Below are 26400 nucleotides of genomic sequence, written 5' to 3'. Positions count from 1 at the left end.
TGCTGCCAGACTTACCTAAAGCATCATGTCATCACTATCCTTGTTTACACACTTCTTTACTTTTGTTTGTTAAACAAATTTTAATTCATTAGTATGAAATTAAAGATTCTAAATGAATAGGTACCCACCATACAAACTTATCTACCACTATTGCTCAACACAGACCACTATTCCAATCTGACCCATCTGTGTGCTGTTCTCACTTATATCTCTGGATTTACCCATATTCAGTCTTCTACCTTAAATGTTTCTCTTCCCTGTTCATTAATTCAAATTAAAGTCTACAGGTACTTCTCTTTAAAAAAAAATGAAGCCTTCCTTAAATTAATACCAACTTAAATGATCCAAAATTCAATTAGAGAGGACTTGTTTTCTTCTTATTAGCTCATCTCTTTCCAGTTCTATGAAAGAGTTTTCTACTTTTTCTGTATTATGAGTGCCTACCCCAATTATGGGCACATAGCAGACACTTTGTAATGTTCAATTAATGAATGAATACAAAATACTCTCCTTTTCTTCACTTGAAACTCTGGGCTTTCTTTTCTTTCCTCTTTCTTCTGCTTGTCTTCTTTCCTCACCTTATTTTTCTGCAGGAGAAAAGACAAAAAGTTTGATAAGATGACATGGGGAAGTGGGGGAGAAAAGACTATAAGGGAAAGAACAAGTTTTTCTAGAGAATACATGAATAACATCTTAATTCTCCTACTTCTTGGAAGCTAGAGATATACAACATGGGGGAAAATGTCAGAAAAGGGCAGAAGAGTAGTAATAGGCAAAGAAAGGTACTTTCTGGGTATGTATTAATCACTTACATGAACTAAAATTGGGGTGATATTTAACCAAGGGAACGCTTCCACAGCCATTTAAATTGAGAATACAAAAGCAGACAAAACAGGCCATTTATAAAAAGGAATCTTTATCCTGGGAAAACTTTACTTTTTACTTGAGGAGATGATATATAGTGACAGGCTGGGGTTTAGACCTATAATCTGAAATGTCTATTTACTAAAAACAATTATTTTAATAAATGAACTGGGTAGCAGGTAAAATTCAGACACATACAACCTGTTATTGCAAAAAACATAGTCTTGATATACTGAATTTTAAATCTTACAATGGAAATTGTTTCTTTAGGGCTGCTTAAACTGATAGCAAATATTCTGGTAAGAGGCACATTAATAAGAAATCTCCAAACCTTTTTTACCCCTTCCAGGAAAAGGCCTATTCCACAGCACATATACATATGTATATATATGTACATATACACACATGACTCATACATACACACACATATAAATTCTTCACCACAGATCTTCTCTTCTGTGTGCAAACTCCAGAGGTCTGGATCAGATGAGACAGCTCAAACAGCCTCAGGGCGAAGATCATGGAACCATGTAGAAACAGGTCAATATACTTTGAGGTGCAGATGTTCCATTTTAGCAAGAAGCACTTAATTCCTTCCAGAAGTTGAAAATGCATTGTAAGATAAGTACTGATTATGTCACATAAAACGGACACTAAAAACTTATGCAAGATCTTTTATATTACACTGTAGATTAAAAACGGTAATAAGTGTTTCAGATATTTAAATGAGCACCAAACACTACAAAGTGTAACCAACATGGTTCTATTAAAAACTGTCTTCAACCATGGCATTCAAGGACAGCAATACAATATTTTCTTCACAAAGCAACTAATATAAAAATCTGAAAAATGCCATAAATTCATATACTATTCTCATATAAGTATGTAATCAGAACATACTTTCTATTAACTACTTCCTGAGGTATTTTTGGTGGTTTAATTTTATTGTACTGTTGGATGCATTATCTCTAATCATCCTTTCCTAAAATGATTTTTAAAAGACCTGAAAAATATTTTATTGCGTAGGACACTGTTAGTGACACAAAGAGTGGAAACTGCAAATTATGTGGCAATAGAACAAGTCTTACAAATATTGCATTTTAAGAATTTGTTACATACATTTTTTACAGTTTGTCTCCTTTAAAAAACTGAAGTTACAGCTAAGAGTCAACAAAGTACAGTAAAGCATTTCAGGAATGTTAGAAAATTATAGTATAAGATGAATGATACAAAGGAAAAGCCATAATTCTTGCCGGCTATATATTGTATTGCCTTCAAAAGCAACTGTACATGTTGTAATCAGTTCATAGCGTAAATATTTCTACTAATCTGTTTTGGGAGAGCAAATGTCTTTCAAGGTTTCAAGTTCCTCTATAAGCTTCTTGTTCTGAACTTCCAGCACTGCAACACGACTCTCCAGACATTTTACATATTCTTTCTTTCGACGTCGACATTCTTTAGCAGCTTCCCTGAAAAAAGCAGAAGCAAAAAGGGCAAACAAAAAACCATTTGCATGCTATTGGCAAACAGATTGGAGAAAGCTTGGTATAACTGTGTGATCACGGTTGCATTCCAAATTTTGGAACAACACTCCCAATTCAGTTTCAAATACTAAGCCAAACTGGATTCCCAAGGGTCACAAGTGTCCCTTCCACAAGTCCACCTGACAATTTGTAGAATTGCTGCATCTCATGCCTTGATTAGAGTTCACAGTAAACAAGGTCCAAGCAAAGACAGTTACTCTGCTTTATGGCAATAAAGATCTTTGAGGGCCTTGAGTTCCTCAATGAGAGTCTTGTTTTGGTTTTCAAGAACAGCCACACGATTTTCAAGACATTTGACATACTCCTTCTTCTTCCTGCGACACTCCCGAGCAGCTTCCCTAGAACCAACACAAGGCAAATGACTACAGGAACAACTCCCAGCACAACAAAGAATGGCTCAATGAACTGTTCTTCTGCCCCCCAGACTCAACAGCCACTCAAACCTGGTACTGATGCATACAAAACCGTACAACAATTACAACCAAGAACATGCCTTTTATAAATGACTGTAATACAACAAACAACTACATTCAATTTGCCCAGCATCTGGGTCAAAACTGGGCTTTCATAGGACATATGTTCTATATTCACAGTGATCAGATCAATGAATTGCTTTTCCATCACACAAAACAATAAGACCACATTGCCAACTGCATTTCTATATGTAATATTTATATTTCCTTTCAATTCTCCTGATTATTTTTATCTACCAGGAACTTCATAATTCTGTCATCCTGAATTTTACTTGACCAAAAATGTTTAGAAGAATTAATCTTCAGAAAACCTTAATAAAGCGCCATTGGTGAAGGGTTTGTCTTTATACTAAAATCTAGGCAAAAACAGTTTTTCAGCTGCAAAAGACAACATGTATAAGACAAGTCACAAAAGTACCCAAATGAAAGGACACTACTACTGAAAATAAGAGAAATAAGGAACACACAGGATGAAGCACAGGGCTCATCACCCTAGGCAATTTAAAAATGAGATGGGCAGAAGAGCAAAACAACACAAAAATATGAGAGGAAAGCTGCCAAAATAATTGACATAGGGAGGTCAAAACTTTTTTCTACGATGACATGCATTTAACATCCATTATACTTCATTTGAAAAGCACCAGAGGCATCCATGAAGAAAAGCAGCTAAAGCAACAAAACAAAAAGGAATAAGTGAGATTAAATTGGTTATTTTCATACACAATGGTCACCAAAAAGTAAAGAATACAGCCAAAATTCCCTTTCTGGGGTGAGTTGGAAAGCAAATGTTACACTTAACTCCTTGCAGTATAAATCCTATGACAGCAGATTTTTCTGAAATATTACACTTCTTCCTTTGCAAATCTAATATATAACAAAAGTGTATCCCACTTTAGAATAACCTTGCTTTCTGTCATAAGCTGTTACACAGCTAATTCAGTCCATCTTATTAATAAGACAACTTCGGAGCTATTTTTATTTAAGAAATAATATCTGGACAGTTGTGCTAAATGTATAAAATAAAAATGGTTTACTCTAACAATAATTAGAATTGCTTCCAAACTTGAATTTAGTGTCAATTTGTCCCAAAGAATAATCCTTTAAGGATCTAATTTAAAGCCTGAAATACTAAGTGGTGAATATTTCTGTTTCAGGCAGGCAGATAGTTTCTCCAGATGAATCATCAGTTAGTGCCCTCAGTGAAGTAAGTCAAAAAGAGCAGGGTCTACTTTCAAGCTAAACCAATAAAAGCACTATGTCAAAAGTTCTCAGTCTTCTCAATTGCTTAGAAGAAATAAGAGAAAATTGGATTTCATCTAATAAAAGACACAATTAATGTCAATGAGATACATTGCTAATTTTAAAAGAAAACCAAAGTCATTCACACATGTGCAAAGATTTTCCAACTATCAGTCCCCGCTGGGATTAAAATTACCTCAGTAAAGTCAAAGTTCTCATAGCAAATTAATGAGAATGGAATTTTAAAGCTCTTAACACACAATTTTGTAGGTCTGAAAAAAATTAAAACCAAACAAACCAAAAAAACAAAACCGAATGTATTCCTTTTTTCTTCCACATACTCTTATAATCCTATACTTAGGAGAGTCAGAATTTCCAAGCACAAAACTTTTAAATGATCTCACCAGCAGATAGTACATATCTAAACAATGCTTAGATAGGAAAAACACCTGCTATGCCTATTTATAGCTAGCTCAACTTTCACACACTGTATGTTTACATATCTCTGAAGCTTTGCCACCTCCACTTATTCAAGAGAAATACATGGCAAGTAAGCAAGGATGAGAATACTGAAAGAAATTAAAAATGCCCTTAGTTTAGTAGAAAAGTAGATCTATGAAAAAATTGTTGGTGGGAAAATCCCAGGAGTTGGGGGGAGAGAGGAGGGCAAGAAGGGAAAAAAGGAGAAAAGGTTCTGAAGAGCTCTTAGATTTGGATCATGAAGTATAAGCCTATCATCTGAAAAGGTCTCTCTATATGTGTGTGCATTATATAGCTGTGTATATACTCTGCAGACTTTCTAAAGAAAGCAGCCTTTACGAGACCACAGACATCTTCTGAAGACTTGCCCTATGTCATACAAACAGGAGGCAGCAGAACTCACACTTGAACCTAAGTCTTCTGGCTCTACACCCAGAGCTACCTCTCTTGTGCTGAATCGAGTCACCTTGATGACAATACAGGTAAGGCCAGCATAAGCTGGAAGAGGCTTGTGGGATAGGATTTTAGGACTGACTGAAGAAGCCCACATATGAAAAGTGTCTCTTCCTCTGGCCTCCCCGATACTTACAACTCCATAATGAATACCCAAACTGCAGATACTCCTGGGAGCATTAAGATACTAAACCTTACCCCATCATTTACTCCTCAGTCTCAGAGTTTTTGTCTTGCATCCCAGCATGAAATACAGTGCCTGATATACGTAAGGTGCTTAATAAATGCTTGATGATTGACTGATTTATCTGATACCTCAGGAAAACCTCAAGAATTAATAAAGATGAATGAGCTGACCATTAAGGTAACTAAAGAAGAAAACACTGCCTCCTCTTTCTCAAATTCATAAGCTTCCATGGCAAATATACAAAAAAGATCACTCCCAAGTAAGTTTAGTCAGTGATATAGGTGGCCGACAGGAACATACTGCTGCCTGGAATTGTTTCTTTTTACTGCTGAAAGATTTGGGGTGCTAAAAACAAAGATGTAAAGTGCTGAGGAAAACAAGTAATGGGAATCTTGGTTCTCCTTCAGGGCAGATGAGTGGTGAAGTAGATAAAATGCTGACCCTGGAGTCAGGAGGAGCTGAGTTCAAATATGACCTCAGAAACTTACCAGCTTCGTGACCTTGGACAATCCCTTAACCCTGTTTGCCTCAGTTTCCTCATCTGTAAAATGAAGTGGAGAAAGAAATGGCAAACCACTCCAGTATCTTTGTCAAGAAGACCCCAAATGGGGTCATGGAGAGTCAGATATAACGAACGACTCAACAACAACAACAAAGTCCCTCCTTATCCCCAGTAAGTATTACAGACTACCTAGACAGGAAGACAAAAGAGATGAGGGGATTCAGGAAACACATCAAGAGTCTGGCAGAGTACACAGTGAAAGGAGACATACCTGTATACCCACTGGCGCTGACTCACTTATGCTTATGTTCCCACCCCCTTCTACCATTCTTTCTCTGCCTAAAGCAGAGCAGGCAGTAAATTTTTTTACTGGAAATATCCCACATTTTGAAAAAGAATGGAATGGGGACTCAAAAGTGATGTGCCAATGAGCCTGGCTCCAATTTCTGACAAAATTTTAGAACATATTCTCAAAGGAAAAATTAATGAAGATAACAGAGAAAAGGAGCGGTAAGCACAGAAAGTCAGCATGGCTTCATGTCAGTGACCATATCAGACCCACTCCCTTCCCTTTGTTAACAGGGTTCCTAGATTGGCAGATCAGGGGAATTTGCTATTAATATACTTTGCTGAGATTTTGAGAAAGAATTTGGTCAAGTCTCTCATGTGATTCATTTAGTAAAGAGAGAGAAAAGATGAGTGAGTGCTAGGCAATAGTATTATTAGGTAGATTCAGAACAAGCTGAATTGACCAGATCCAAATAACAGTCTGTCAACAGCTCAACCTCATCTCTGAAGGAGTTTTCCAATAGAGTGCCTGAGGGATCTGTGCTCTGGCCCCAGAGTTGTTTAACATTTTTTTAAAAATTTGGATAAAAGCAGAGACGGGATGTTTATCAAATTTGTAGACAGCAAAAGACTGGAAGGGCAATCCAATTTTCAGAAAGGTATTAAAAGCAGCCTAGAAGGCTCATATTAAACTGCTTTAATAGAGGCACAGTGTTCTAGAATAAGGAAATGACAGTCCTGCCATATGCTACCCTAGAACATAGTTCTGGTTACCACATTTAATGAAGGAAGCTGCTATGCTCAAAGTATTCAGGAGAACAACCAAGATCTTGAAGAATGTTTTCATGCCACTTTGAGAAAGAGAGTGAAGTAATTTGGGATGCTATTTAGCCTAAAGAGAACAGAACACATGGGGGGGAGGGAGAAGAAAGGAAGGACAGTGTAGCTATTTTCAAGTATTTGATGTGCAATCACAAGGGAAAGAGCTTAGATTTCCTCTGCCTGATACTAGACAGGAGAACTTAGAACAATGGGTATAAGTGGCAGGAGTCAAATTTAGGCTTGAGGCAAGGAAGAAGTCCTAAATACTTTAGCTTTTCAAAAATGGAGACAGAATGGGGTAAATCAGTAAGTGGTAGGGCGGTTCATTTGTATGACAAAATGAAATATAAAATAAGTTCATTTGTACATTTAAGTCATCACTTTGTCTAATATCTATGGATAATAGAATACAGTATTGTCATATCTTTCATATTTTGTACAAGCTATTAGAGATCAAGGGACTTTTAAAAAATTATTAGCATCTAGATAAGTGCTTTGAACATCATAGACTTACAAAACAGCCTTATACTCATAATACTTTCTAAAATGTGCATCAAATGACCACAGAATTATGTTGTTCACATCTTCTAGAATTCTGACAATGCCATTTAAAAATCAATTAACCAACAAGCATTTGTTAAGCATCTACCAAGTTCCAGGCACAATGCTAGATGCTGGGAATACTAAGGAAAAAAAAGGAAACACTTCCTGCCATCAAATAGCTTATATTTTATCACACAAGAAAACATCTCATAAATAAGTATGTAAAGAATATATTCAAAATAACACAAAGCAATTTTGTGAAAGAGAGCACTTGGAACAGAGGGAAAATCTAGAAACAGAGAGCTGAAGGGAACATGAGATCCTAAGAAGAGCTAAGGGGGAACTACATTCCAGGCGTGAGGCACAGGCAGGGGATGGGTCAGGAACAGCAAGAAAGAAGAGAGGGTTTGGAAGGGAAACAGGAGTTCTATTTTGGACAGGTTGAGTCTGAAATGTTTGCGGGACATCCAGTCTGACATGACCAAATGGCAGCTGGTGATGAGACTGGAGTTCAGGAGAGAGCACTAGGGGTGGAAAAGAAGTGATAATTAAACGCATAGGACCTGATAAGGCCACCAAGAAAAAATGGAATACAGGGAAAAGAGGGCAGCGCTAGGACAGAACTCCGGGGTTCCCCACCCCTCCCAAAAGAAAAGGACATTGTGCAAAGTGTGGATAGGGAAGAGTAGAATAGGTAGTAGAAAACAGTCACGAAAATCCAGAAAACAGGGCACGTAAGAAAGGAGTGACCAAGAGTATTGAAGGCTGCAAATGTCAAGAAATTAGAAAAGGCTATTGGATTTGGCAATTAAGAGATTATCTGTAACTTTTGGAGAAAGTTTTGATTGAATGATGAAGTGAAAAGTGAAATTACAAGGGGTCACAAAGCAGGTGAGGGAAGAGGAAGAAGGGAAAACAAGTGAAGAGAGCCTTTTCTTTTTGGTTACTAAAGGAAAGGGAGAGATAGGAAGACAGGTGGTGAGGGCATTAGGATTTTTTTTTAATGGGGAAAACCTGCATAAGAAGAAAACTAGCACATTTTAAAGTCAAGTCATTAACAAAGTAACTGTGACTTTTGAATGAGGCTTATTCAAATCTTTAGGCTTGTTAACACATTCAAATTATGGATCCCATGGAAGATTCTAGTGGGCATATATCATTCTCCTAAGTCTAGAGTTTCTCAATGTGGCAATATTTGTTCTAACATGAAAATAATAAGACTGGGGTGAACTAACTATTCTAGTAGTATATCAATTTATAATAATCATGTTTGCATCACTATATTAAATAGTGCTACTTCTGGTCAATAATAACTACCACCACCAAAATGCTGGTGAAAACTTTTTACATCTCATGTTTTTGTCTGTTACTACTGTAAATTTTAAAAAAGGGTTATGAAAACTGTAAGCACTGCTATTACAGCTTCACATGTTTTTAAGCGTCTCTGAGAAGCAAAGAGACTTAAGTTGATTCCTCTAGAGTCTAAATGTATTTCAGGGAGCTTCTCACCTGAGTCTCAAGGGCAATTCTTTACAATCTATGATTAGAGCTAAAGGGTTATCAGAATAACCAAAGCCACGAAGCTGCCTCTTTAAGTCTGATGGTGGTCAGTATAAACAAATGCCTATATTTAAAATGGTCTGGGCACCCTCTTAGGAGTCACATAATATGATAAAAACTGTTCAAAAGGTTCCTGGGCTGTTATTTTGATTCTATAAGAGTCTATTTCTTTCCACCCTACCATTATGTTAAAAAATTAACAAATAAAAATTTTAAAATAGAAAATAATAAATCAATATATAACAAGCTTTTCAAATGTTTCACTAAACTGAGAAAATATTTTCTCACTTAAATGCACTGATAGTAGAGATAATTAGTCTGTATATTATACTGATATATTAATATAAAAATATTAAACTTCCATGTCCTTTAGAAAATGTACACAATAAAAAAGTTCTTTTAAGAAATGTGAAAATAACAGCTAAAAAATATGTAGAACTTTTAAGATTTGCAAAGTGCTTTACAAGTATATTTGCTCATTTCTCTCCTTTCTCTACAGAGATGGGGGATGAGTATGAAACACTACATAGACTGTCTGACTGACTAAGTTGATGTATTTGTCACTTTTTGCTCAACTACGTTATTTTTTCCCTCTTTCTTTCAAGGGATGGTTCTCTGAGAATGGATAAATATATATTTGGAAATCAGGTGACATACAGCTTAATTATATTAACAAAATCTTTAAAACAAAAACTTTTATTAAGAAAGTTTCTCATCAGTTATTAGGAGGGAAAAAAAGTGATTCTGAAAGCAGTAACTGAACATTACCCTTAGCAACTGGCAGGAATGCACCTCCTGCTGATCTGAATATAGACCAATCTGATTTTCATTGAATTGTAGAACAAAGATTTATGCCAATGTCACAGAACACTTACTGTAGTAGTAAGATGTTAAAAACCCAAACATTCTGAAACAAAAAAACTTCTACCAGAGAAGTTTTACAAGTTTCTAGCAGAGAAACTTGTGCTTTTTTTGTAGTAGTCTGAAATTTTCAGCGAAATCTCTTACCTATTTTTCATAAGTCTTAATTCTCGTTTGCGGGTTGCCTCTTCTGCTAGTTGCTGTGGACTGTGCAAACTTCCTGGTGAGGCTGCCATTACAACTCCCTGTGGCAAAGCAGTAGTAGGAGTTCGGATCTGGTAAGTTGGCATGTCACCAGTAGCCGCTGCAATAAAACAGAACATTACAAATTTTATATAAACAACTCACAATTTTCAGCTTCATATACCTCAATGAAATGGATGGAAACATCAAAACTTCTTTTACAAGTTATATGGGACTTTTGTTAAATCAAAGATAGCTTTGCCACAAATGATGTCACAGAGGCATGCTTTATCAAATGAAAATTAAGACAGTTAATCCATCTGCCATACGACCTTAGTATTATACAGTACCTCTTCTATTCTCCATAATGTTTTAACCATTCCCTGGAGGTTTAAGAAAGTGTATTACTATTTTAGTACTGCAAAACACTAATTAACTAGAAAGCTAATCAGAATCTTCAATCAATAAACAAAAACCTTGCACTTCACTTTTAGGAAAGAAGCAAGTAGTTCATATCACATGAACACATGTATGTATACAAAATAGTTTCATGTTAGTTTTCTGGGCCTCATTTGTTCATTTGAAAAATGCTACTAGGGGGAGGTTAGGTGGCTCAGTGAGTAGAGCACTGGCCCCAGAGTTGGGAGGACCCAGGATCAGTTCTGGCCTCAGATACTTAACACCCACACAAAAAATAACTGGCCATGTAACCTTGAGCAAGCTACTTAACCCCAATTGCTTTAAAAAAAATGCTACTGGGCCACTTGGTCACTAAGATTTCTTCCAGTCCTAAGTTCTGTGGATCTCTCTCAGTTTCCAATAAATTAATCAGATATATCTAAAGTATGCAACTCAAGAAATATTTAATTGAGAGAAGTAATAATAGCTTTGGTGAAAAATACTGTATAATGAAACTTCATGATGACCACTACCCTGGGGGGAAAAGTGCATAATCAAAGATACGTATTCTTTATGTGCTACTTATTAAGGCAAAATGTATGCTAATACCTTTTAGATACTATTACAAAACAGGTTAAAAGAGTTTTCTGCTTTTCAGTTAACCTTCCAATTCACCAATGCAGAACATCTACACACCACCAGTTATTCAATTAAATAAGGTTTTACTTTGACCTAAAGAAAGCTCTGAAAGAGTTCATGTGCGTCCCTCAGAGCCAGACATATTATGAAGAGTGAGGTACTAGAGATATTTAGTTTAGCACAGTTTAAATAAAAAAAAAAGTTTTCATCTACATCTGGCTTGCTTTAATATACTTTCATAGATTTCTTTATTCGATTCTTCACACAATTCCTAAGATGCATTAGTCAAACTTTAAGTACTTATTTCAAATAAGTCTTATTCTTAAAGTTTTCATATGTTACACTTAACTGTAAGAAGTGCCATAGTTAAATGATCTGTACTACAACATACATTGCTCTTTCTAATCAAAAGATGGTTCTAGATAGTAGACTGTATGGACAGCTGCCACCTTAAGAACTTTTTGTAAGGCATTATCAATGTACATTATCACACTACTCTTCAGTCTCTGTGCCATTGCTGTTAAACCCTAGTCCAGATAACATAGCCTTCTCATTTAGATAATAAATTCTATAGGGACAATGATTATCTTCTTCATAAAGATGACTCCCAAAAAATCTAGCATACTGTTTCACATAAAATGGTCTGTCAAAAAATACTGACTGGTGGTTTCCATCAGGAGAATAGTATGATCAAGATTAGGAAAGTATGTAAGAAGGAATGAATGGAGGCAGCTAGGTGGTGCAGTGAAGGGAGCACTAGCCCTGGAGTCCGGAGGACCTGAGTTTAAATCCAGCCTGACACCTGACACAATTACTAGCCGTGTGACTTTGGACAAGTCCCTTAACCCCAACTGCCCTCAGAAAAGCAAAAAAAAAAAAAAAAAAAAAAAGAGAGAGAGAGAGAATCAGGCAACATGTATTGAATGAAGTACCTACTATGTGCCAGGTGCTAAGAATACAAAAAGCAAAATATTCCCTTACTCTCAGGGGTCTTACATCCTAAAAGAAAACCTCTGTTTTGAGGGGATCTAGAAAATCAATTCTTTAAGTAAAACAAAGAATCAGAATGTTACAGCTAAAGAACTGATCATCAGTTCCAATTCTTTTGTTTTACACAGGGCCAGAAAGGATGATGATTTGCCCAGTGTTCTGCCATGTTGGCACAGAGCCAGAACTCAAACTGGAACACGCTAACTTCAGATTCATTCTTTACTTTAGTACTCTTTCCACCACCCCACAAAAGTATGTAACTAAGGTTTTCATTCGTCATTTTCACTTTGCAATATTTGAAATTATTTCTTTTTGTACTATAGACCACAATTCAAAGAAGCAATCTTCAGGTATACTCTGTTATCTTTGCTGAAAATACTCCTATCTTTCACCACCACCCATTGAAAGGCTGCTTACCTATGTAAATAAGCTAAATTAATATAGTATTCCCATCCCCTTAACAAAACAACATCTGCCACTTTCAACTACCTTTTAAAAGGTGCTCAAATTATTTTACTGTGATAAATTTTACTATATCAAATATTTTGTAGAATAGGTCATTACATTAATATAGGATCAGTTGGAGAGGGGCATAATATAGAATAGAGGGCAAGAATTGGGGTCAGGCAGACAGGATTAAAATTTTATTATCTGACACCTATTAGTTGTGTAGTTAAGGACAAGTCATGTAATTTCTTAGAACCCTAAGAAATTCTTCGAGATTATAAATTAGACAATTTGCCTATTTCTACTTGTGGATAGCACAAGTTCCAAACACCAATGAAATAAAAATTGACCCCCAACTCCAATCAGTTGAGGCTTGAAAAAAATTTTTTGTTAAAGAGTTTTTTGTTGTGATATAACTGAGCATCTATATGAAAAAGAAAAATAGGTGTTTAACATGTATACGAAAATATTCTCTATACAGGTCATTTCCAAATAAGCAAAAACTAACCCCCCCTTCAAATTGACAAACGCTAGTGAATGCAGAATTTCTGGCTTCTTCCCACTGCTATTTCATAAAGTAATTTTTAAGAAGAATCTTTGGGAAAATGTACAGACTTTCTTAATAATATCAGTAAATTCCATGGAAAGCACAAGTGGCTAAAGAGTCTGTATCTTACAGAAATTAGCCTTCTTTGGAGGCTTTGCTTTTCTCAAACCATTCCCTAAGATCATGGATTATCCTAAATGAATTTTAGAAGCCGAAGACCTCTGATTACTAGCGTTACCTAACACCCAATTCCTGACATTAAAAAAATGAACTTGTATGTTTTTCTCATAACCTTACTTGACAAGACAGATATGTATATATACTATAGTCATACATAAAATTCAAATTGTATTTTCCAATGTTTCCTTAACTCTTAACTTGGATCTTTAATCTAATGTTTCTTATTGTAAACTCTCAAAGAAAATCTACCAAATTGTGGTGTAGAGAATATAATAATAAGTTTCTCTCAAAAATTTTCCCTTCAGGGCATATAGGATAAGGAATAATTAATATTGAACTCAATTTCTTTAAAGGAAATTATTGTCAAATTACTTTATTTTATCCATAATATACTGTTAGTCAATTTAACAAAAGAATGAGAATATACAAAGGTTATGTGGATCATCTTTTTTTTTATCATTTAAGATCACTTTTAAAATGACTAAGAAAGTTAAGAATCACAGAAGACCAACTAATAAATAAAATAAGCAGAACACACAATAATCTACAAGGCAAACATTATAGGAAAAAAGGAAAAACATAAAATGTCAAAAAGGTACATTCTGAAAGATTTCTAAGATGACTAATTTGTTGTTACTAAAAATGAGTATTTACTGACTCTCTAGTAAATTCCTAAAGAATCATCTCTAACCAAGATTCCCACGACATCTGGCCCACGAACCAAGTCACTGTAACATGAAAATGTTTAATCAGTTAATCCAACTTGAAAATATTTCAATTAGATGTTTAAAAACAAATCAATTAAATGTTTTAAAACATTTTAAAGGCTAACAGGAAGTTATTAAAAAGATATTTTCTTATCTGTTTGGCTTTATATTCATGAAGTACTTATTAAATAAGGAGCTATAAAATTAAAAAGCACTTTCAACCACTGAAATAAAAATATGAAAAATGTCCATTACTAGTGTTGCTATTCAAAGTTATATAAAATGCTAAAGAAATTGTTTTAATACACCAGTGTAAGCTCAGTAATATCTTCCAAAAATACTCCAAAACATGAACAGAAAATATGCCTCAACTCTTTAGAACAGGGAGTCTTAACCAGGGATTAAGACCTTATTTTTTAAAAAAATGTACAGCTGCATTTCAACATAATTGATCTTTTGTAATCTTATGAATTTTGTGAGTTTAAAAATATTCAGAGCTAAAGGCTTCACCAGACTGCAAAAGGGGGCCATGACACAAAAAAGGAAGAACTTCTGCTTTAGAATGATAGCATCTTTCAAAAATTCCATTTTCTATATGTCTTATGCAATGTGTAAATTTTACTAATAATAAATAACATTTTCTTAATGAAAATGTTTCATGTGAAGAAACAGTGAGGCACAGTGGTTAGACAGCTGGGCTCAGGGCCCTGAAGCCCTGTAATCAAATCTTGTACCACAACCAGTGGTACAGTCATGGGCAAGTCACTTATTCAGTGCTCCAAGGAACTAACTCTCTAAGACTACATCGTCAAGTGGCAAAGAAGATCAAGATCTGTTCTGGTTGGGCAAAGGTCATCACTGACAGCTACAGCATGGGTACCATATAGAACATGTATATACAGACATAAGTACATATACATATATATTTGTATATATATGCATATAATAATGGTTGGTAATTTTCAGCAATTTAACATTTTAAAACTGGAAATCATATTATCTGAGGCATAATAAATTTCACTTGAAAAGCTGACTTTGGAAATAGGATGTTCTCCTTCATAACAGTACTGCCCAGATTACTGCTTTCTGGTAAACATAAAATGCTACCATTAGTATATCAATCTGATTATGTGAAATTTAAATTTTAAAATAGCTGCTATGCAATGCAAAAATGAAAGTTTGTTCAATTTATTTTTAAGCAAATTTCCAACTACCATATATCTGTGACTCTTCTTATTGTATTTTTACACCATATTTTTTCTTGTTTTTCATTATGATTCTGTTATGCCCACAGCCCACATGAGAAGTTAAATGGAATCAGTGAAAGCAACACCAATTATTAATATGAGAAATAAACAAATAATTTTAAATTTGTGAATTATATTACATGTTAGAGAGTTATGATTATACTCACGACTAATTGTTTTCAAGTACATCAAGGAAAACTAAATTTCTAATAAAAGCTTCTTCAACCTAGGATTCACAACTTTAAATTACAATCCAATAAAAAAGCATTGAGGATAAAGAGTAAAAAAAAATAGAAAATAAATTTTATTCAGGTTCTACTGATAGTTGGCATATTTTTAAAAAACCTAAAGCAATGTATATCCTAAAATAAAATATAATACATGCTACTATTCTAGAAATGAACTGAGCTAAAAGGACTGTGAGGTGTTAAATCAATGTTAAGTCATTCTTCACAATCAACTCATTCTAGTCACATTGTGGGGTTTTAAAAAGCCAATATTAAACATTCAATGTTTTATCCAAGTCAATTTTTGTTTAAATAAGTTAGCAAGTTGATTTTTCAAGATTAATATATCAAAAATATTTTTAAAAACTGAATAAATACCTTCTCAAAGGCAGGTAGTTCTATAAAAAACAGGGAACAAACCCAAAACCAACACAAAGTATTTCCCTCACTGAACACTAGAGAGCACCCCAGTATCAGTAAGTTCTTATATGGCTGTTTAAGAGAAGATAAACTTAATCTATATATAGTTCCCTCCTCATAAGGCACGTGCATAGGCTCTCTTCTTGAAAGGATTCTCAACTTTACCATATAAGCTTGCTACATTATCTCCTGCTCTCTTGCTCATACAAGCATTTCTGCTTTAAAGCAGATACTTACCTTGAAAGAAAAGAAATAAAGTAAAGCTTTTTTGTCTATTCAGGTTAACAAGCAGCCTTGTAGATGAAGAAAGTGAACCACTTAAGACTATCTAGCCAAAGCATTTGACAAAGCAGAAAGGAACTGACTAACTCAGAGCATGACTCGGAGCTGACGTCAATGTGTATCTTGTTTGGAGTTTAACTTTTCCACTTCCCTACTGAAACATGATTCCAGGAAATCTAATGACGTCAGCCTTTTGAACTCAATTAGCTGAGGAACAAACCATTTTCAAACAGAGGAGGAAAGAAACACACAGGCAGAAGACCATGAGAATGACAGCTTTTTCTCTTCTGTTTTGTGCTATATTCTTATGCTTCAGTATAATTATTTCCAAGTCTTATTTTCACTTCCCATGCTGTGCATGCTTTTCACTGGTTGTTAGGCTAAACTCACAACAGGTTGCAATAAAGTGACATGATAGTTTATTCCTGCTGAGCAGAAATCTAACTGAATATTCGTAAAAGAAAAAAAAAGACTGCACTAAGCAAGCAATAAAATGATAAACTGCATTGTACAATTACATTTCAATGTTATAGTGGTTAGAAGATAGAAAAGGCAAGATTTCTTTCTGCTTACAATTCTAAAATTCCTATTCTTGAATAGTACCTAGACATTCCTGAATATTTTATCTTTTCTTAAATTCATTATTCAGAATTTATTTTGAAAACTCCTATGTAAAATTCCTACCTGTGTCCTCTCCAGTTACAGCCATGATCAGTTCAGCTAGCTCCTGCTTACAGAATTTTCTTGTTCTTCTAACACAGTTGAACAGAATATGTTCCAAACTAGCAGCATGTACAGGATGACAAATAGGAGTACTGACATCACACTGACATCACTGGCCTATCAATGTCATCAATTTACTTCATCACTGAATAGCGCATTGCAACAGTAGCCTTATGAAAGTCCTTACTAATGAGACTGACTCCCATTTTCTTCCAAATTCTACTAATAAAATTGGCTCTAACAACTCAAAGAAAATAAATTCAAGGAAAATGTCAGCTACACTAGCTTAAAGAATTAAAACCATTTTAATGTTATTTCTATGTTTTTCTTTGCTGAAAATTTTGATACAAACTTTTATGAAACCTAAAAATACATTTGTTTTTCTTAGTTGGTGTACTAACTCTAACTTATAGATTTAAAGTTTGGGGGAATGAAAAGTTTAAGAAAAAGGAGTCAAAAAAAGAACAAAAGATTGTGATTTTCTGTACTGCAAAGGGAACATTTTTTGACATAACAATTAGTCAGAGCCTTCTATGCTGACATGATTAAGACTATCTGCTGACTTTATTGGTGGAATACGCTAATTGCTTTTAGTTTTGAAGTTATTTATTGTGCCAGAAATATTCAACATTATATTTTAGTACTCTAAAGATCCATGACATCTTTGGCATGGGTACATCCTCTACTGACAACATAACCCCTTTTATTCAAATGCTAGTTCTTCAGAGTTGCTATGACCAAAAAAATCACCCCATTTCCAACCTGGCTCTGCAGAATTTAGCTAAACTGGTCCTTAGATGACAGTGGGAATGAAGGGCTTTGCCAGGTCCATACTGGAAGGCTTATACCAATTCAGTAGTAACTCTATGACCCTGCATTCTGCAGGCTTAGTTCTTTGAGAAGCTTGGATCTCAAACACGCAACAATTAATCATAAGAGTGGATCTTTAAGATTAAATATCACTATGATAGGGATTTTGTAAGTATGGTTCATCTTGCCTCACCTGAAATTACATTAGGGATTCTGAACACAGACAACAGTGATAATTATGGTTATCAAATTTTAGTTCAAATATCAAAACACTCCATAACAATTTTTGGTTTTATTAAAACTGTAAAATTCTACCCCTCCTTCATTTACTTTCTATCTTTCATGTGCCCATGTTTCCTACCCTGACAGCATTTAAGCTCCCTGAAGTGGGAACCATCTCATTCTTTGCATCTGTATTTTTATCCCAGGTGTGGAGGATGTGGGGGGTGGCATACAACCAGACAAGTAGGAGGCACTTAACAAAAGCTTGCTGACTGAGTGTTCTATTAGTAAACTCATAACATACGGATTGAAAGGAAACCTAATATAGTGGCTTAATATAGCCTAATATAGAGAGCTGGCCTCAAAAAGTCATGAAGACCCGGCTTCAAGTGCCGTCTCTCACACCTACCAGTTGCATCACCCTGGGCAGGTCACCTAATCTCTTACTGCCCCAGGCAACTCTCTGAAGAGACTGAAAACTGCCGCATGGTCACCAATCTTCAATAACAGAGGGAGTTTGCTCACCAAGAGTTTGTTGCACCAAGAGAATACAAGTGTGGACAAGAAACAAACAAATCTATATATAGTACACATTTGTATAAATGCTTTCCCCCCCTCGACCATCAATTATCTCCCACAGTGCCAGCCAAGACACGCCACTCTCGTCTCCACTATGCCAGATCAGACCCTCATCACCTCTCACCTGGACTATTTTAATAGCCTCCTAATTGGTCTCCCTGCCTCCAACCTCTCCGGTCTCCAATCCATCCTCCACGTAGCTGTCAAATTGATATTCTTAAAACACAGGTCTCGCCATCATGTTACTTCTCTGCTGAAGGTGTGCCAGTGGCTTCCAATTGCTTCTAGGACAAAATACACACTCTTCCATTTGGCATTTAAAGCCCTTTACAACGTGGCCCTAGCCTACCTCTACAAGGTTATTAATAGCAGCACACTGCTCTTTGTCACATGCATACTCCCTCTCCTGCCTCCATGCCCATGCTGCCCCCCTCCCAATATGGAATGAGTCTCCCTCTTGACCTCTCTCTCATAACCTTCTCTGCTCCTCTGACAACTCAAGTCAAAGGCCATGTCTGTATATCTCCCCTTCCCCCTCCTAGTCCTTGGCCCCTGCTACTGCCCTCTCAATGCAATTTCTTTGACCTTACTTGGTATTTTGGAATTTATTTATCCTGGGGTTCGCTGTGTTTTCCCTTAATACAGGGAAAAACCTTACGGTAGTTTTAAGCAATTAAAAGTTGCTGCAAGCTCCCTAAGATTGGGGACCATTTCATTTCTGTATTCATATCTTCAGCTCCTAGAATAGCCTAGCATATAGTGGGTATTTAACAAATTTGTGGTCAGTGAATGAATATGAGAGATGGTAAGGCCAGGCACAGATGGTTTAGTGCAACTAATCTCCACGTGTGGAAAATCAAATCAAAATAAAAATTCTTGTCCTACCAACAATGGGTTTACACCAGTCTTATTTCTTAAGAGCTCACAAAGTTATATATTATGATATCACAATAATATTAAAGTATAACATACTTCAAGGAAAGCATAATTTTCACCATTTTACAAATAAGGAAACAAATTTTAAAAAGTAAACTGAGTTTTTATAAGTAATCAAGTTGGTGTTAGGACAGAAATGACATATGTATCCCTGAATGAATGCTGAGTGCTCTGAATTAAATATCAGGTATCTGAAGTTTCCCTGGGAAGTTAGATGAAGATCTGAAAGACTGAATCTAGCAAAGTTAAGTACACTTCATATTGCCCAGGGAATAACCACAATATGCCTCTGCTTCCATCCTGAGTAGACCTGAATCACTGGGAAGATCCTAAAGCCTCCATGATATAGGAGTAGGCCTGATGTACAGTAACCAAATTTTAGGGGTTTTAGAATCATCTCATGCAGTCTTCTCATTTACAGATGAGGAAACCAAGGCTAAAAGTGGTTTAAAAAATACTTTCCTTCAATATCAGAAAATAGGTAGCAGAGTCAGCACTAGATTTCAAGTTTCCTAATGCCCCAATATTCTATTAAAAATTTACTACTTTTTGGTGTGGCTTTTTTTTTTTTTACTAAAAATAATGCTATTATTGTATTCTTCTAAGGGAGAGTTTAAAACCAATTCCCCAGGAACCTAGTTCCAGTCTGGACCAAGCATAGTGGATAGTGTATTGGCCTTGTGTTCAGGAGAACCTGAATTCGAATCCTGCCTTGGACACTTACTAGCTGTATGATCCTGGACAAGTCACTTAACCTCTTTCAGCCTCAGTTTTCTTTTCTGTAAAATGGGGACAACAACAGGGTTGTGAGGATCAAATGAGAGAATATAAGTAAAGCGCATTGCAATCCTTTAAGCGCTATGTAAATCTTATTTATCATCATCATCATAATTATAATTACCATTATCATCATCATTTACTGACAGAATAGCAGGACTGGGTGGGAAAGTGATGACATATCTGGAGGGTTCTTGACTCTACTGCTGGAAGAAGGACAAAACTGACTTTTGATCAACATTTAGAATACTCAATCATAAACTTTTCTCTTGGCAGTTTTGTACTTTGTCCAGAAAAAAACTTAGTGCTTTTTGAAAAAGCTAAGGCAAAGAATGAGAGGTTGCAATAAGGAGGAAGTTATTGTTCATCACATCAGACATTATAACTTCACCCTATATAAAATTTACACTAAGAGTCAAATAAAACAAATTTTCTTTTACATTAGGAAAAAATTCTGACCAAGGATTAGGGATATGCTACCTATGAAATATTAGGTATCTTTCTCACACAAATGAACATTAGTAACAGTTCTTCAAATACTTTATGTTCTAGATTAGCTATATCTTGGGCAAAGCATCTAAAAGGAAAAAGCAAGCATTTTCATGTTATGTGTCTGCTGTAAGTTGCTGTTTCCTATTGTTGCAACAACAGACTAAAGAGCTGAGCCTCACAACCTTCAAAACTGTGCCATAAATATAGACAATGAGTTCAAGAAGACAAATGAAGCTTGGGATCTTAAAAAGTTGTATCACTTCACATAAAATAACATACACAGCACTCTTAGTTGACTAATTAATGCTGAATGCCCTTAAGAACATAACTCATTTAACTGAACAAAATGATTAAAATAATTTATAACTGAAAGTCTATCAAGCTGTCTGGTCATTCTAATAGCATGGAATTATTGCATAATTATGGGTTCATTTTATTCATCAAGAGGTGTGGGGGGGGGGGGAAGGGAATTGGGAAGGTCTAAGCTAGACCTGTCATTTCATTGGTTTAAGGAACTCCCCATGTGGAAACTCCCTCCACTTAAGTAGATTAGCAATTTATCTGAAACTTAGTGTTCTTAGAGACACTGAGAGGTTGACTTGCCCACAGTCACAAAGCTAATATGTAGCACAGGCAGGGTTTAAACCTAGGTCTTCCTTTCTTCAAGGCTGGCCCTAATGAGTATCAAACTCACCAGAGAGAAAATTGATAATTTATTATTCCATAACGTGAAGGACAAGTGTATTCTGCTTTTGTTTTGAAATCACCTAGTGACAATTTGAGAGTAGTACCATGGTAGGGGAAAAAGTCCACCTCAACCATTTGACTACGATTAGGCTAAATTTATCCTAAAAGACATGTAATAAAGATCAAGTTCTTATCCCTAAGAGACTAGGAACTTCTAGAAATCCATTACATAATATATTTGTGGCCCAGGAATTATGGATATTTATTTAATGGAGTAACTCAATAGAATTTGGACGTTGTTTTATTGTAACTTTACAATTTTTCTAAATGTTCACAAAATTTTACTACTTAGTGGGAATTAAGCAATTTATGTAAACGGCTGTTTGATGGACTAAGATATTATATCTTCCTCAGCTTTCTTCCTTGTTAAGTGGCTAACAGAAAACTACTAATGGCATTTGAAAAGCCACACCACCATGAAATGGTGTCAGTCATTTAAAACTATCTAAACTTATTGTATTAATAAAATATACCTTGGACAACAACCTGGCTGCCTGGTACAAAGAACTGCTGTGTGCCATCAGCTGATTGTGCTGCATACTGTACAATTGTAGCACCTGGTGGAGGAGCTCCTGAATTTGTCATTGTTAATGTCTGTAGTCCCTGAACACCATCAGATCCTGGATTAGAAATCTGGATTGTTCCACCTTGGGCTATAGCAACTTAACAGAAAAAAGAAAAGAAATATTAGCAACTCTGAAAAATCATACTTAATAATCCTGTAATGGAAAAAACACACTTGAAAATTTTTATTCTCAGGTGGCTTTCTATTTCTCAAATCACCATGGATTCTTTGCCTTCTGGTAGCATTCTCTTCATGAGGTGAGGATCAAGTTAGTCACAGGATATTTCTCTTAAGTAGCACTTAAAGCACTAACTTTATAATGCCTCTTTTGGAGGTGGGATAAGAGGAAGTTTGGGATTAAAGAGGCTTTAGATCAAGTGATTAATCTATCATCTTGCTGGCCAACAGTTCTTTTGCAAGGCACTTGAAAGAGGCATATAGCCAAAATCTTTCACAGTACCCACTGAATTTGCTGCCACCATACTGTTTTCTCCATTTGTCTGGAATTATTAATGATTAGAGTCTTTTAGAATGGTCCAAAATGACCACCAGGGGCTCCCTTACAGCTTTTAGATCTTCTAATTTCACTGAGGCACTTTTAATTGCAAAAAACTATATACATACATATATATTATATTTATTAAGTGTATCTGCTGCTAGAAACTCAAATTTTTAACTGAATGTTTCTACTACTGAGTAATGAATCTATGCTTTGTTCTATCTGAATCCATAAAAAAGAAAACAAAACTTTAATTCTCTCAAATATGATTTTAAAGAGTATTCTAGGATATATAACTCTTTTAAAAATCTTCAAATATTTCAGAGACAGACTCTAAACACTGTTTAGTTTTATCCCTCCTATGCCTGACAGGAGAATGTAATGTTTTAGACAAAATACCACCTTCTTAAAAATACTAAGGTTTATATTCACATTTTTAGTAATATCCTAATGTTAAAAAGATAAAACAGTATCAGCCTTCTTCAACAACCAAATTAAAATACATTTTTGACATTTTTTTTTACAGGGGGTGGGGGAGAGCATTAGGATTAAAAGCCATGTTTTAGGACTAAGGTATGGGCATAAGTATAATAAAGCATCTTTTTTTGGGGGCGGGAGGGGAGGAGAAGGCAGGTCCGTTAATTAAAAACCTACAATAGCCAACTACACTTTATAATGAAGACCAAAATAAAATGCTAGAAAAATAATATAATAACAAATACATGGAATTCAATTTAAGTATAATAATGTAACAATGCTATTTAAAACAACACATTCAGCATAGTTGTCAGTCAATTTCAACCTTTCATTCTTAGTAGAAGCTAAGTAAAATGACCTTTTATTTAAGGATTCATATACTGGGGTTGGGAGGTGGGGGTGGAATTCCAAATAAACATCCAGATAAATTTTTCAACCGGAAGGCTCTGGTAATTACAGAATGGCAAGTAAGAGTTTTGGGAAAAGTTTCCTAAATTTTAGGATACCAATGGGCCTAATTTAAGACAACAAAATGAGAAGAGCTAAAGAAATTCTTATAAAATGATTAACAAAATGTCACTGAATACATTTAGCAAGGAAGATGAATTAAATATCCATCTTGGATTCAATGTTGACTTGGAACATTATAAAAATCTAATTAACCAGAATACTTGGGAAACGTGCTTGTATTTTTGTTCAAAGAATTTTCAAATTAAGTCTTTTTGTTTCAATACTTGTTGGAAATCTTTCCAAAACACTTTAGTCCACTTTTCCTACCTAAAGACTATACTGATGATTTGATGAGTCAGGTCTGTATTGTGCTTCAAGATCATCATTCTGAACACTGCTTTTCAGTGTAAAGGTCTACAGAATGGAAGGGGTAGGAGGTTGGACTAAATGTATACTGACCCCAGAATACAGCCAGAAGTTTGTTTTCCCTCTAAATTCTTGAAAAAAACTTGTTTTGTGATTTCCCCTTCTCAATGTGCAGTGTCAGTAAGTTTTGGATAATGAAGGTTTACCAATACAAATACTACATATATTCTGCAATTCAAATTGTGACTTTCTACATGACATCAGGGTTAAAGTGAAATGCATTCAAATTTAATAATGAACAGATCCAACTTTTTAGAAACTGGGGTAAAGATTTGAAAAGTATAAATGACTTAGTTCTTTTAAAAAATTATCATTTTTGGAATTAGAATTTCATGTATGCATGATAAAAAAATGTTATATTTGCCAAAGATACAGAAAACAAGCAATCAATAGTAAGCAACATGTGGGTTCTACATAGTTCACAAATAGCAGAAAAAACCTTTTATAAAGAATACAAATGTAGAAAAGGATAATTAATATACTAATACTAAAATATTTGAAATTTGATGGGTTTAACACATCATGGGGTTGATCAATTAATATAGGTTGTAAACATTTCAAATTAGTTCCAAAATCTCAAAAACACAATGTAAGTATAAAACAACACGGTATACTTTTACCCTTTAGAGCATTTAGGCCTTTATTCTTTTCTTGAAATAACTACTATGGTAAGGTTGTTATGACTTCATGTGACTTCTTCCAAAATCCTACATTACAACAAACTTCCAATTAAACTGCTGTTCTAGTAAATGTTACCAACAAGCTTGAAATTAAGTAACATATATCTCCTTCCTCCTTTTTTCAGTGATCTCATTTATTCCCAATGATTTTCAAACCAGTACTTCCCTGGTACACTACCTCCAAGAAGAAAAGTATATCAAGAATTAGTTTCTTAGGAATTTTTCTCTTTCATTTACCTATCAAATATCTCTATTATAAATAGACATTAAGGATGGCTAAATAGTATTATTTCATCTGTTGATTGTGTTTACATATTTTTATCTGGCATAAGAAAAAGCTATATAGTCTATGAAGGTTTATAATTTAACTTTTAATATTCCAAACAAACTTTTCAAATACCCAATCTGTGATTTCAATGACCTGTCTTCCAATTTATTTCAACTTCCTTTGCCAAGATAGCCCCTACTGCATGGCAACTACTGAAGACTGTACAAATACAAAAACTCTCAACAACTGATGTGTGATCTACAATGAAACAGAGATTTACTCTCCCAATTTCAAAGAAATGTAAAGAACCAGAAGGATGAATGCGACAATACTACAAAGTGGTACTTAACAGTAAATAACAAACATGACCATACCATTAGCATGCAATTCAGGAAATAAAGAAAATTCAATATATAAAATAGATATGCTGAATAATTATTAAGCTAGTGAAAGGGGGGGGGTGATAAAGGCAATGCCTGAACAACTGTAATATTTCTCCCCAAATTCAATATTAAAGGTCCTCCTCAGGGTACCCATGGCCCCAGATACTCTAATATAAATTCTTTGATATGTTTAAAATAATACTCCATTAACCAATAAGCCAAAGATTGTATTCATTTTAGTATCATAACAAATCCTAGGAAACTTTTCAAAGTTTGAAATTTTAGCTTTTACGTAAAATACATCTGTATTTTTCAAATGTCTAAGAAAGTTGGGAAATAATGTGTTGATTTTTTAATATTATGAGAAAATTTATTAGGCAAATAATTCAAGGAGAGCATGGCTAGCACTGTTTATTAACAGGAGCAGAGAAAGGTTAATAACAAATTCATGTGCCATAAATATTGTTAACACACTTCTAATGTGTTAGCAGATCACTTGCTTAAGTTCTACTTTGATTAATGGTCATTAATAACTATGGGTAAAAAATGTGTTTCCAATTTCACATTAATAAAAAGGCACAGTCAGTTAACTCTCCATGATAACTCATTCAGTTAATTCAACAAGCATTAAGTACTCAGTGTATACCCACCATTGTGCCCATTATCAGGGATACAAAGACAAATGAAACCGGGCCCACTCTCAAGAGTGTTTGTTCTGCAAAATTTCATATGTATCAAATGGAATAATTTAGTTAGGAACCCTCACAATCTTTCTCATACTGATGTGACTATTCTGACTTTTTTATTAATTAAAATCTAAATAGTTTTTCAAATAAAAAAGGAGCAACAACAAAAAAATAAATAAATAAAAATAAAAAGGCATAGTCAGTGTTTTCCTAAAATACTTGTTTTTAAAGGCAAAAGACATGCTTTTTAAAGGCTGAACATGACTTTTGCAGTAGCAGTTTAAACAAAAGCATAATTCATTTTCTAAAAATAACTGCTCGTCTCCATAGTAAAAATTAAGTCATTATACATGAGTTCTCTAATTTTAGGACCTCCAAATTAAAAATATATCCATATTCTTTTATTTCCAAACTGTTTTGTCTCATTTAATAATTACAAGGTAGTAGAGAGAAGAGTGGTTGGTTTAACACCTTACTGTATTATAAAATCTAACTGAAATTTCTAAAGCATGTGAAATTGTGCCTGCTGTAAAATTTGAACTTGTCAATATCACAAGCATTCTTCTCCAAGACACTGTCATATGTCATAGATCACA

General features: G+C 34.7%; 1 protein-coding gene across 20 annotated transcripts in view; it reads right to left on the bottom strand.

Annotated features, from left to right (window-relative positions):
- Nucleotides 1-1523: 1523 nt before the first annotated feature.
- The window catches only part of CREM (cAMP responsive element modulator), an 84118-nt gene continuing 59241 nt past the window's right edge, over nucleotides 1524-26400 (bottom strand). For 7 of the 20 annotated variants that reach the window (XM_069086505.1, XM_069086512.1, XM_069086508.1 and 4 more), the window contains 3 exons: nucleotides 21844-22032; nucleotides 9964-10120; nucleotides 2197-2746 (listed from right to left, as the gene is read on the bottom strand). In XM_069086505.1, the coding sequence (XP_068942606.1) occupies nucleotides 2602-2746; nucleotides 9964-10120; nucleotides 21844-22032 (491 nt within the window). In that variant the 3' untranslated portion in view covers nucleotides 2197-2601. Of the gene's footprint in view, nucleotides 2747-5728; nucleotides 5782-9963; nucleotides 10121-15760; nucleotides 15854-16039; nucleotides 16256-16768; nucleotides 16898-21843; nucleotides 22033-26400 lie in introns of those variants that run through there. The other 13 variants (XM_069086513.1, XM_069086510.1, XM_069086519.1 and 10 more) reach the window with 8 other exon arrangements.

Source organism: Petaurus breviceps, unplaced genomic scaffold (genome assembly GCF_028583685.1).
Source record: "Petaurus breviceps papuanus isolate PSGF00001 unplaced genomic scaffold, PetGlider_PUasm1.0 178, whole genome shotgun sequence".
Classification (NCBI taxonomy): domain Eukaryota; kingdom Metazoa; phylum Chordata; class Mammalia; order Diprotodontia; family Petauridae; genus Petaurus; species Petaurus breviceps.
This window is presented reverse-complemented; position numbering and strand designations above follow the sequence as displayed.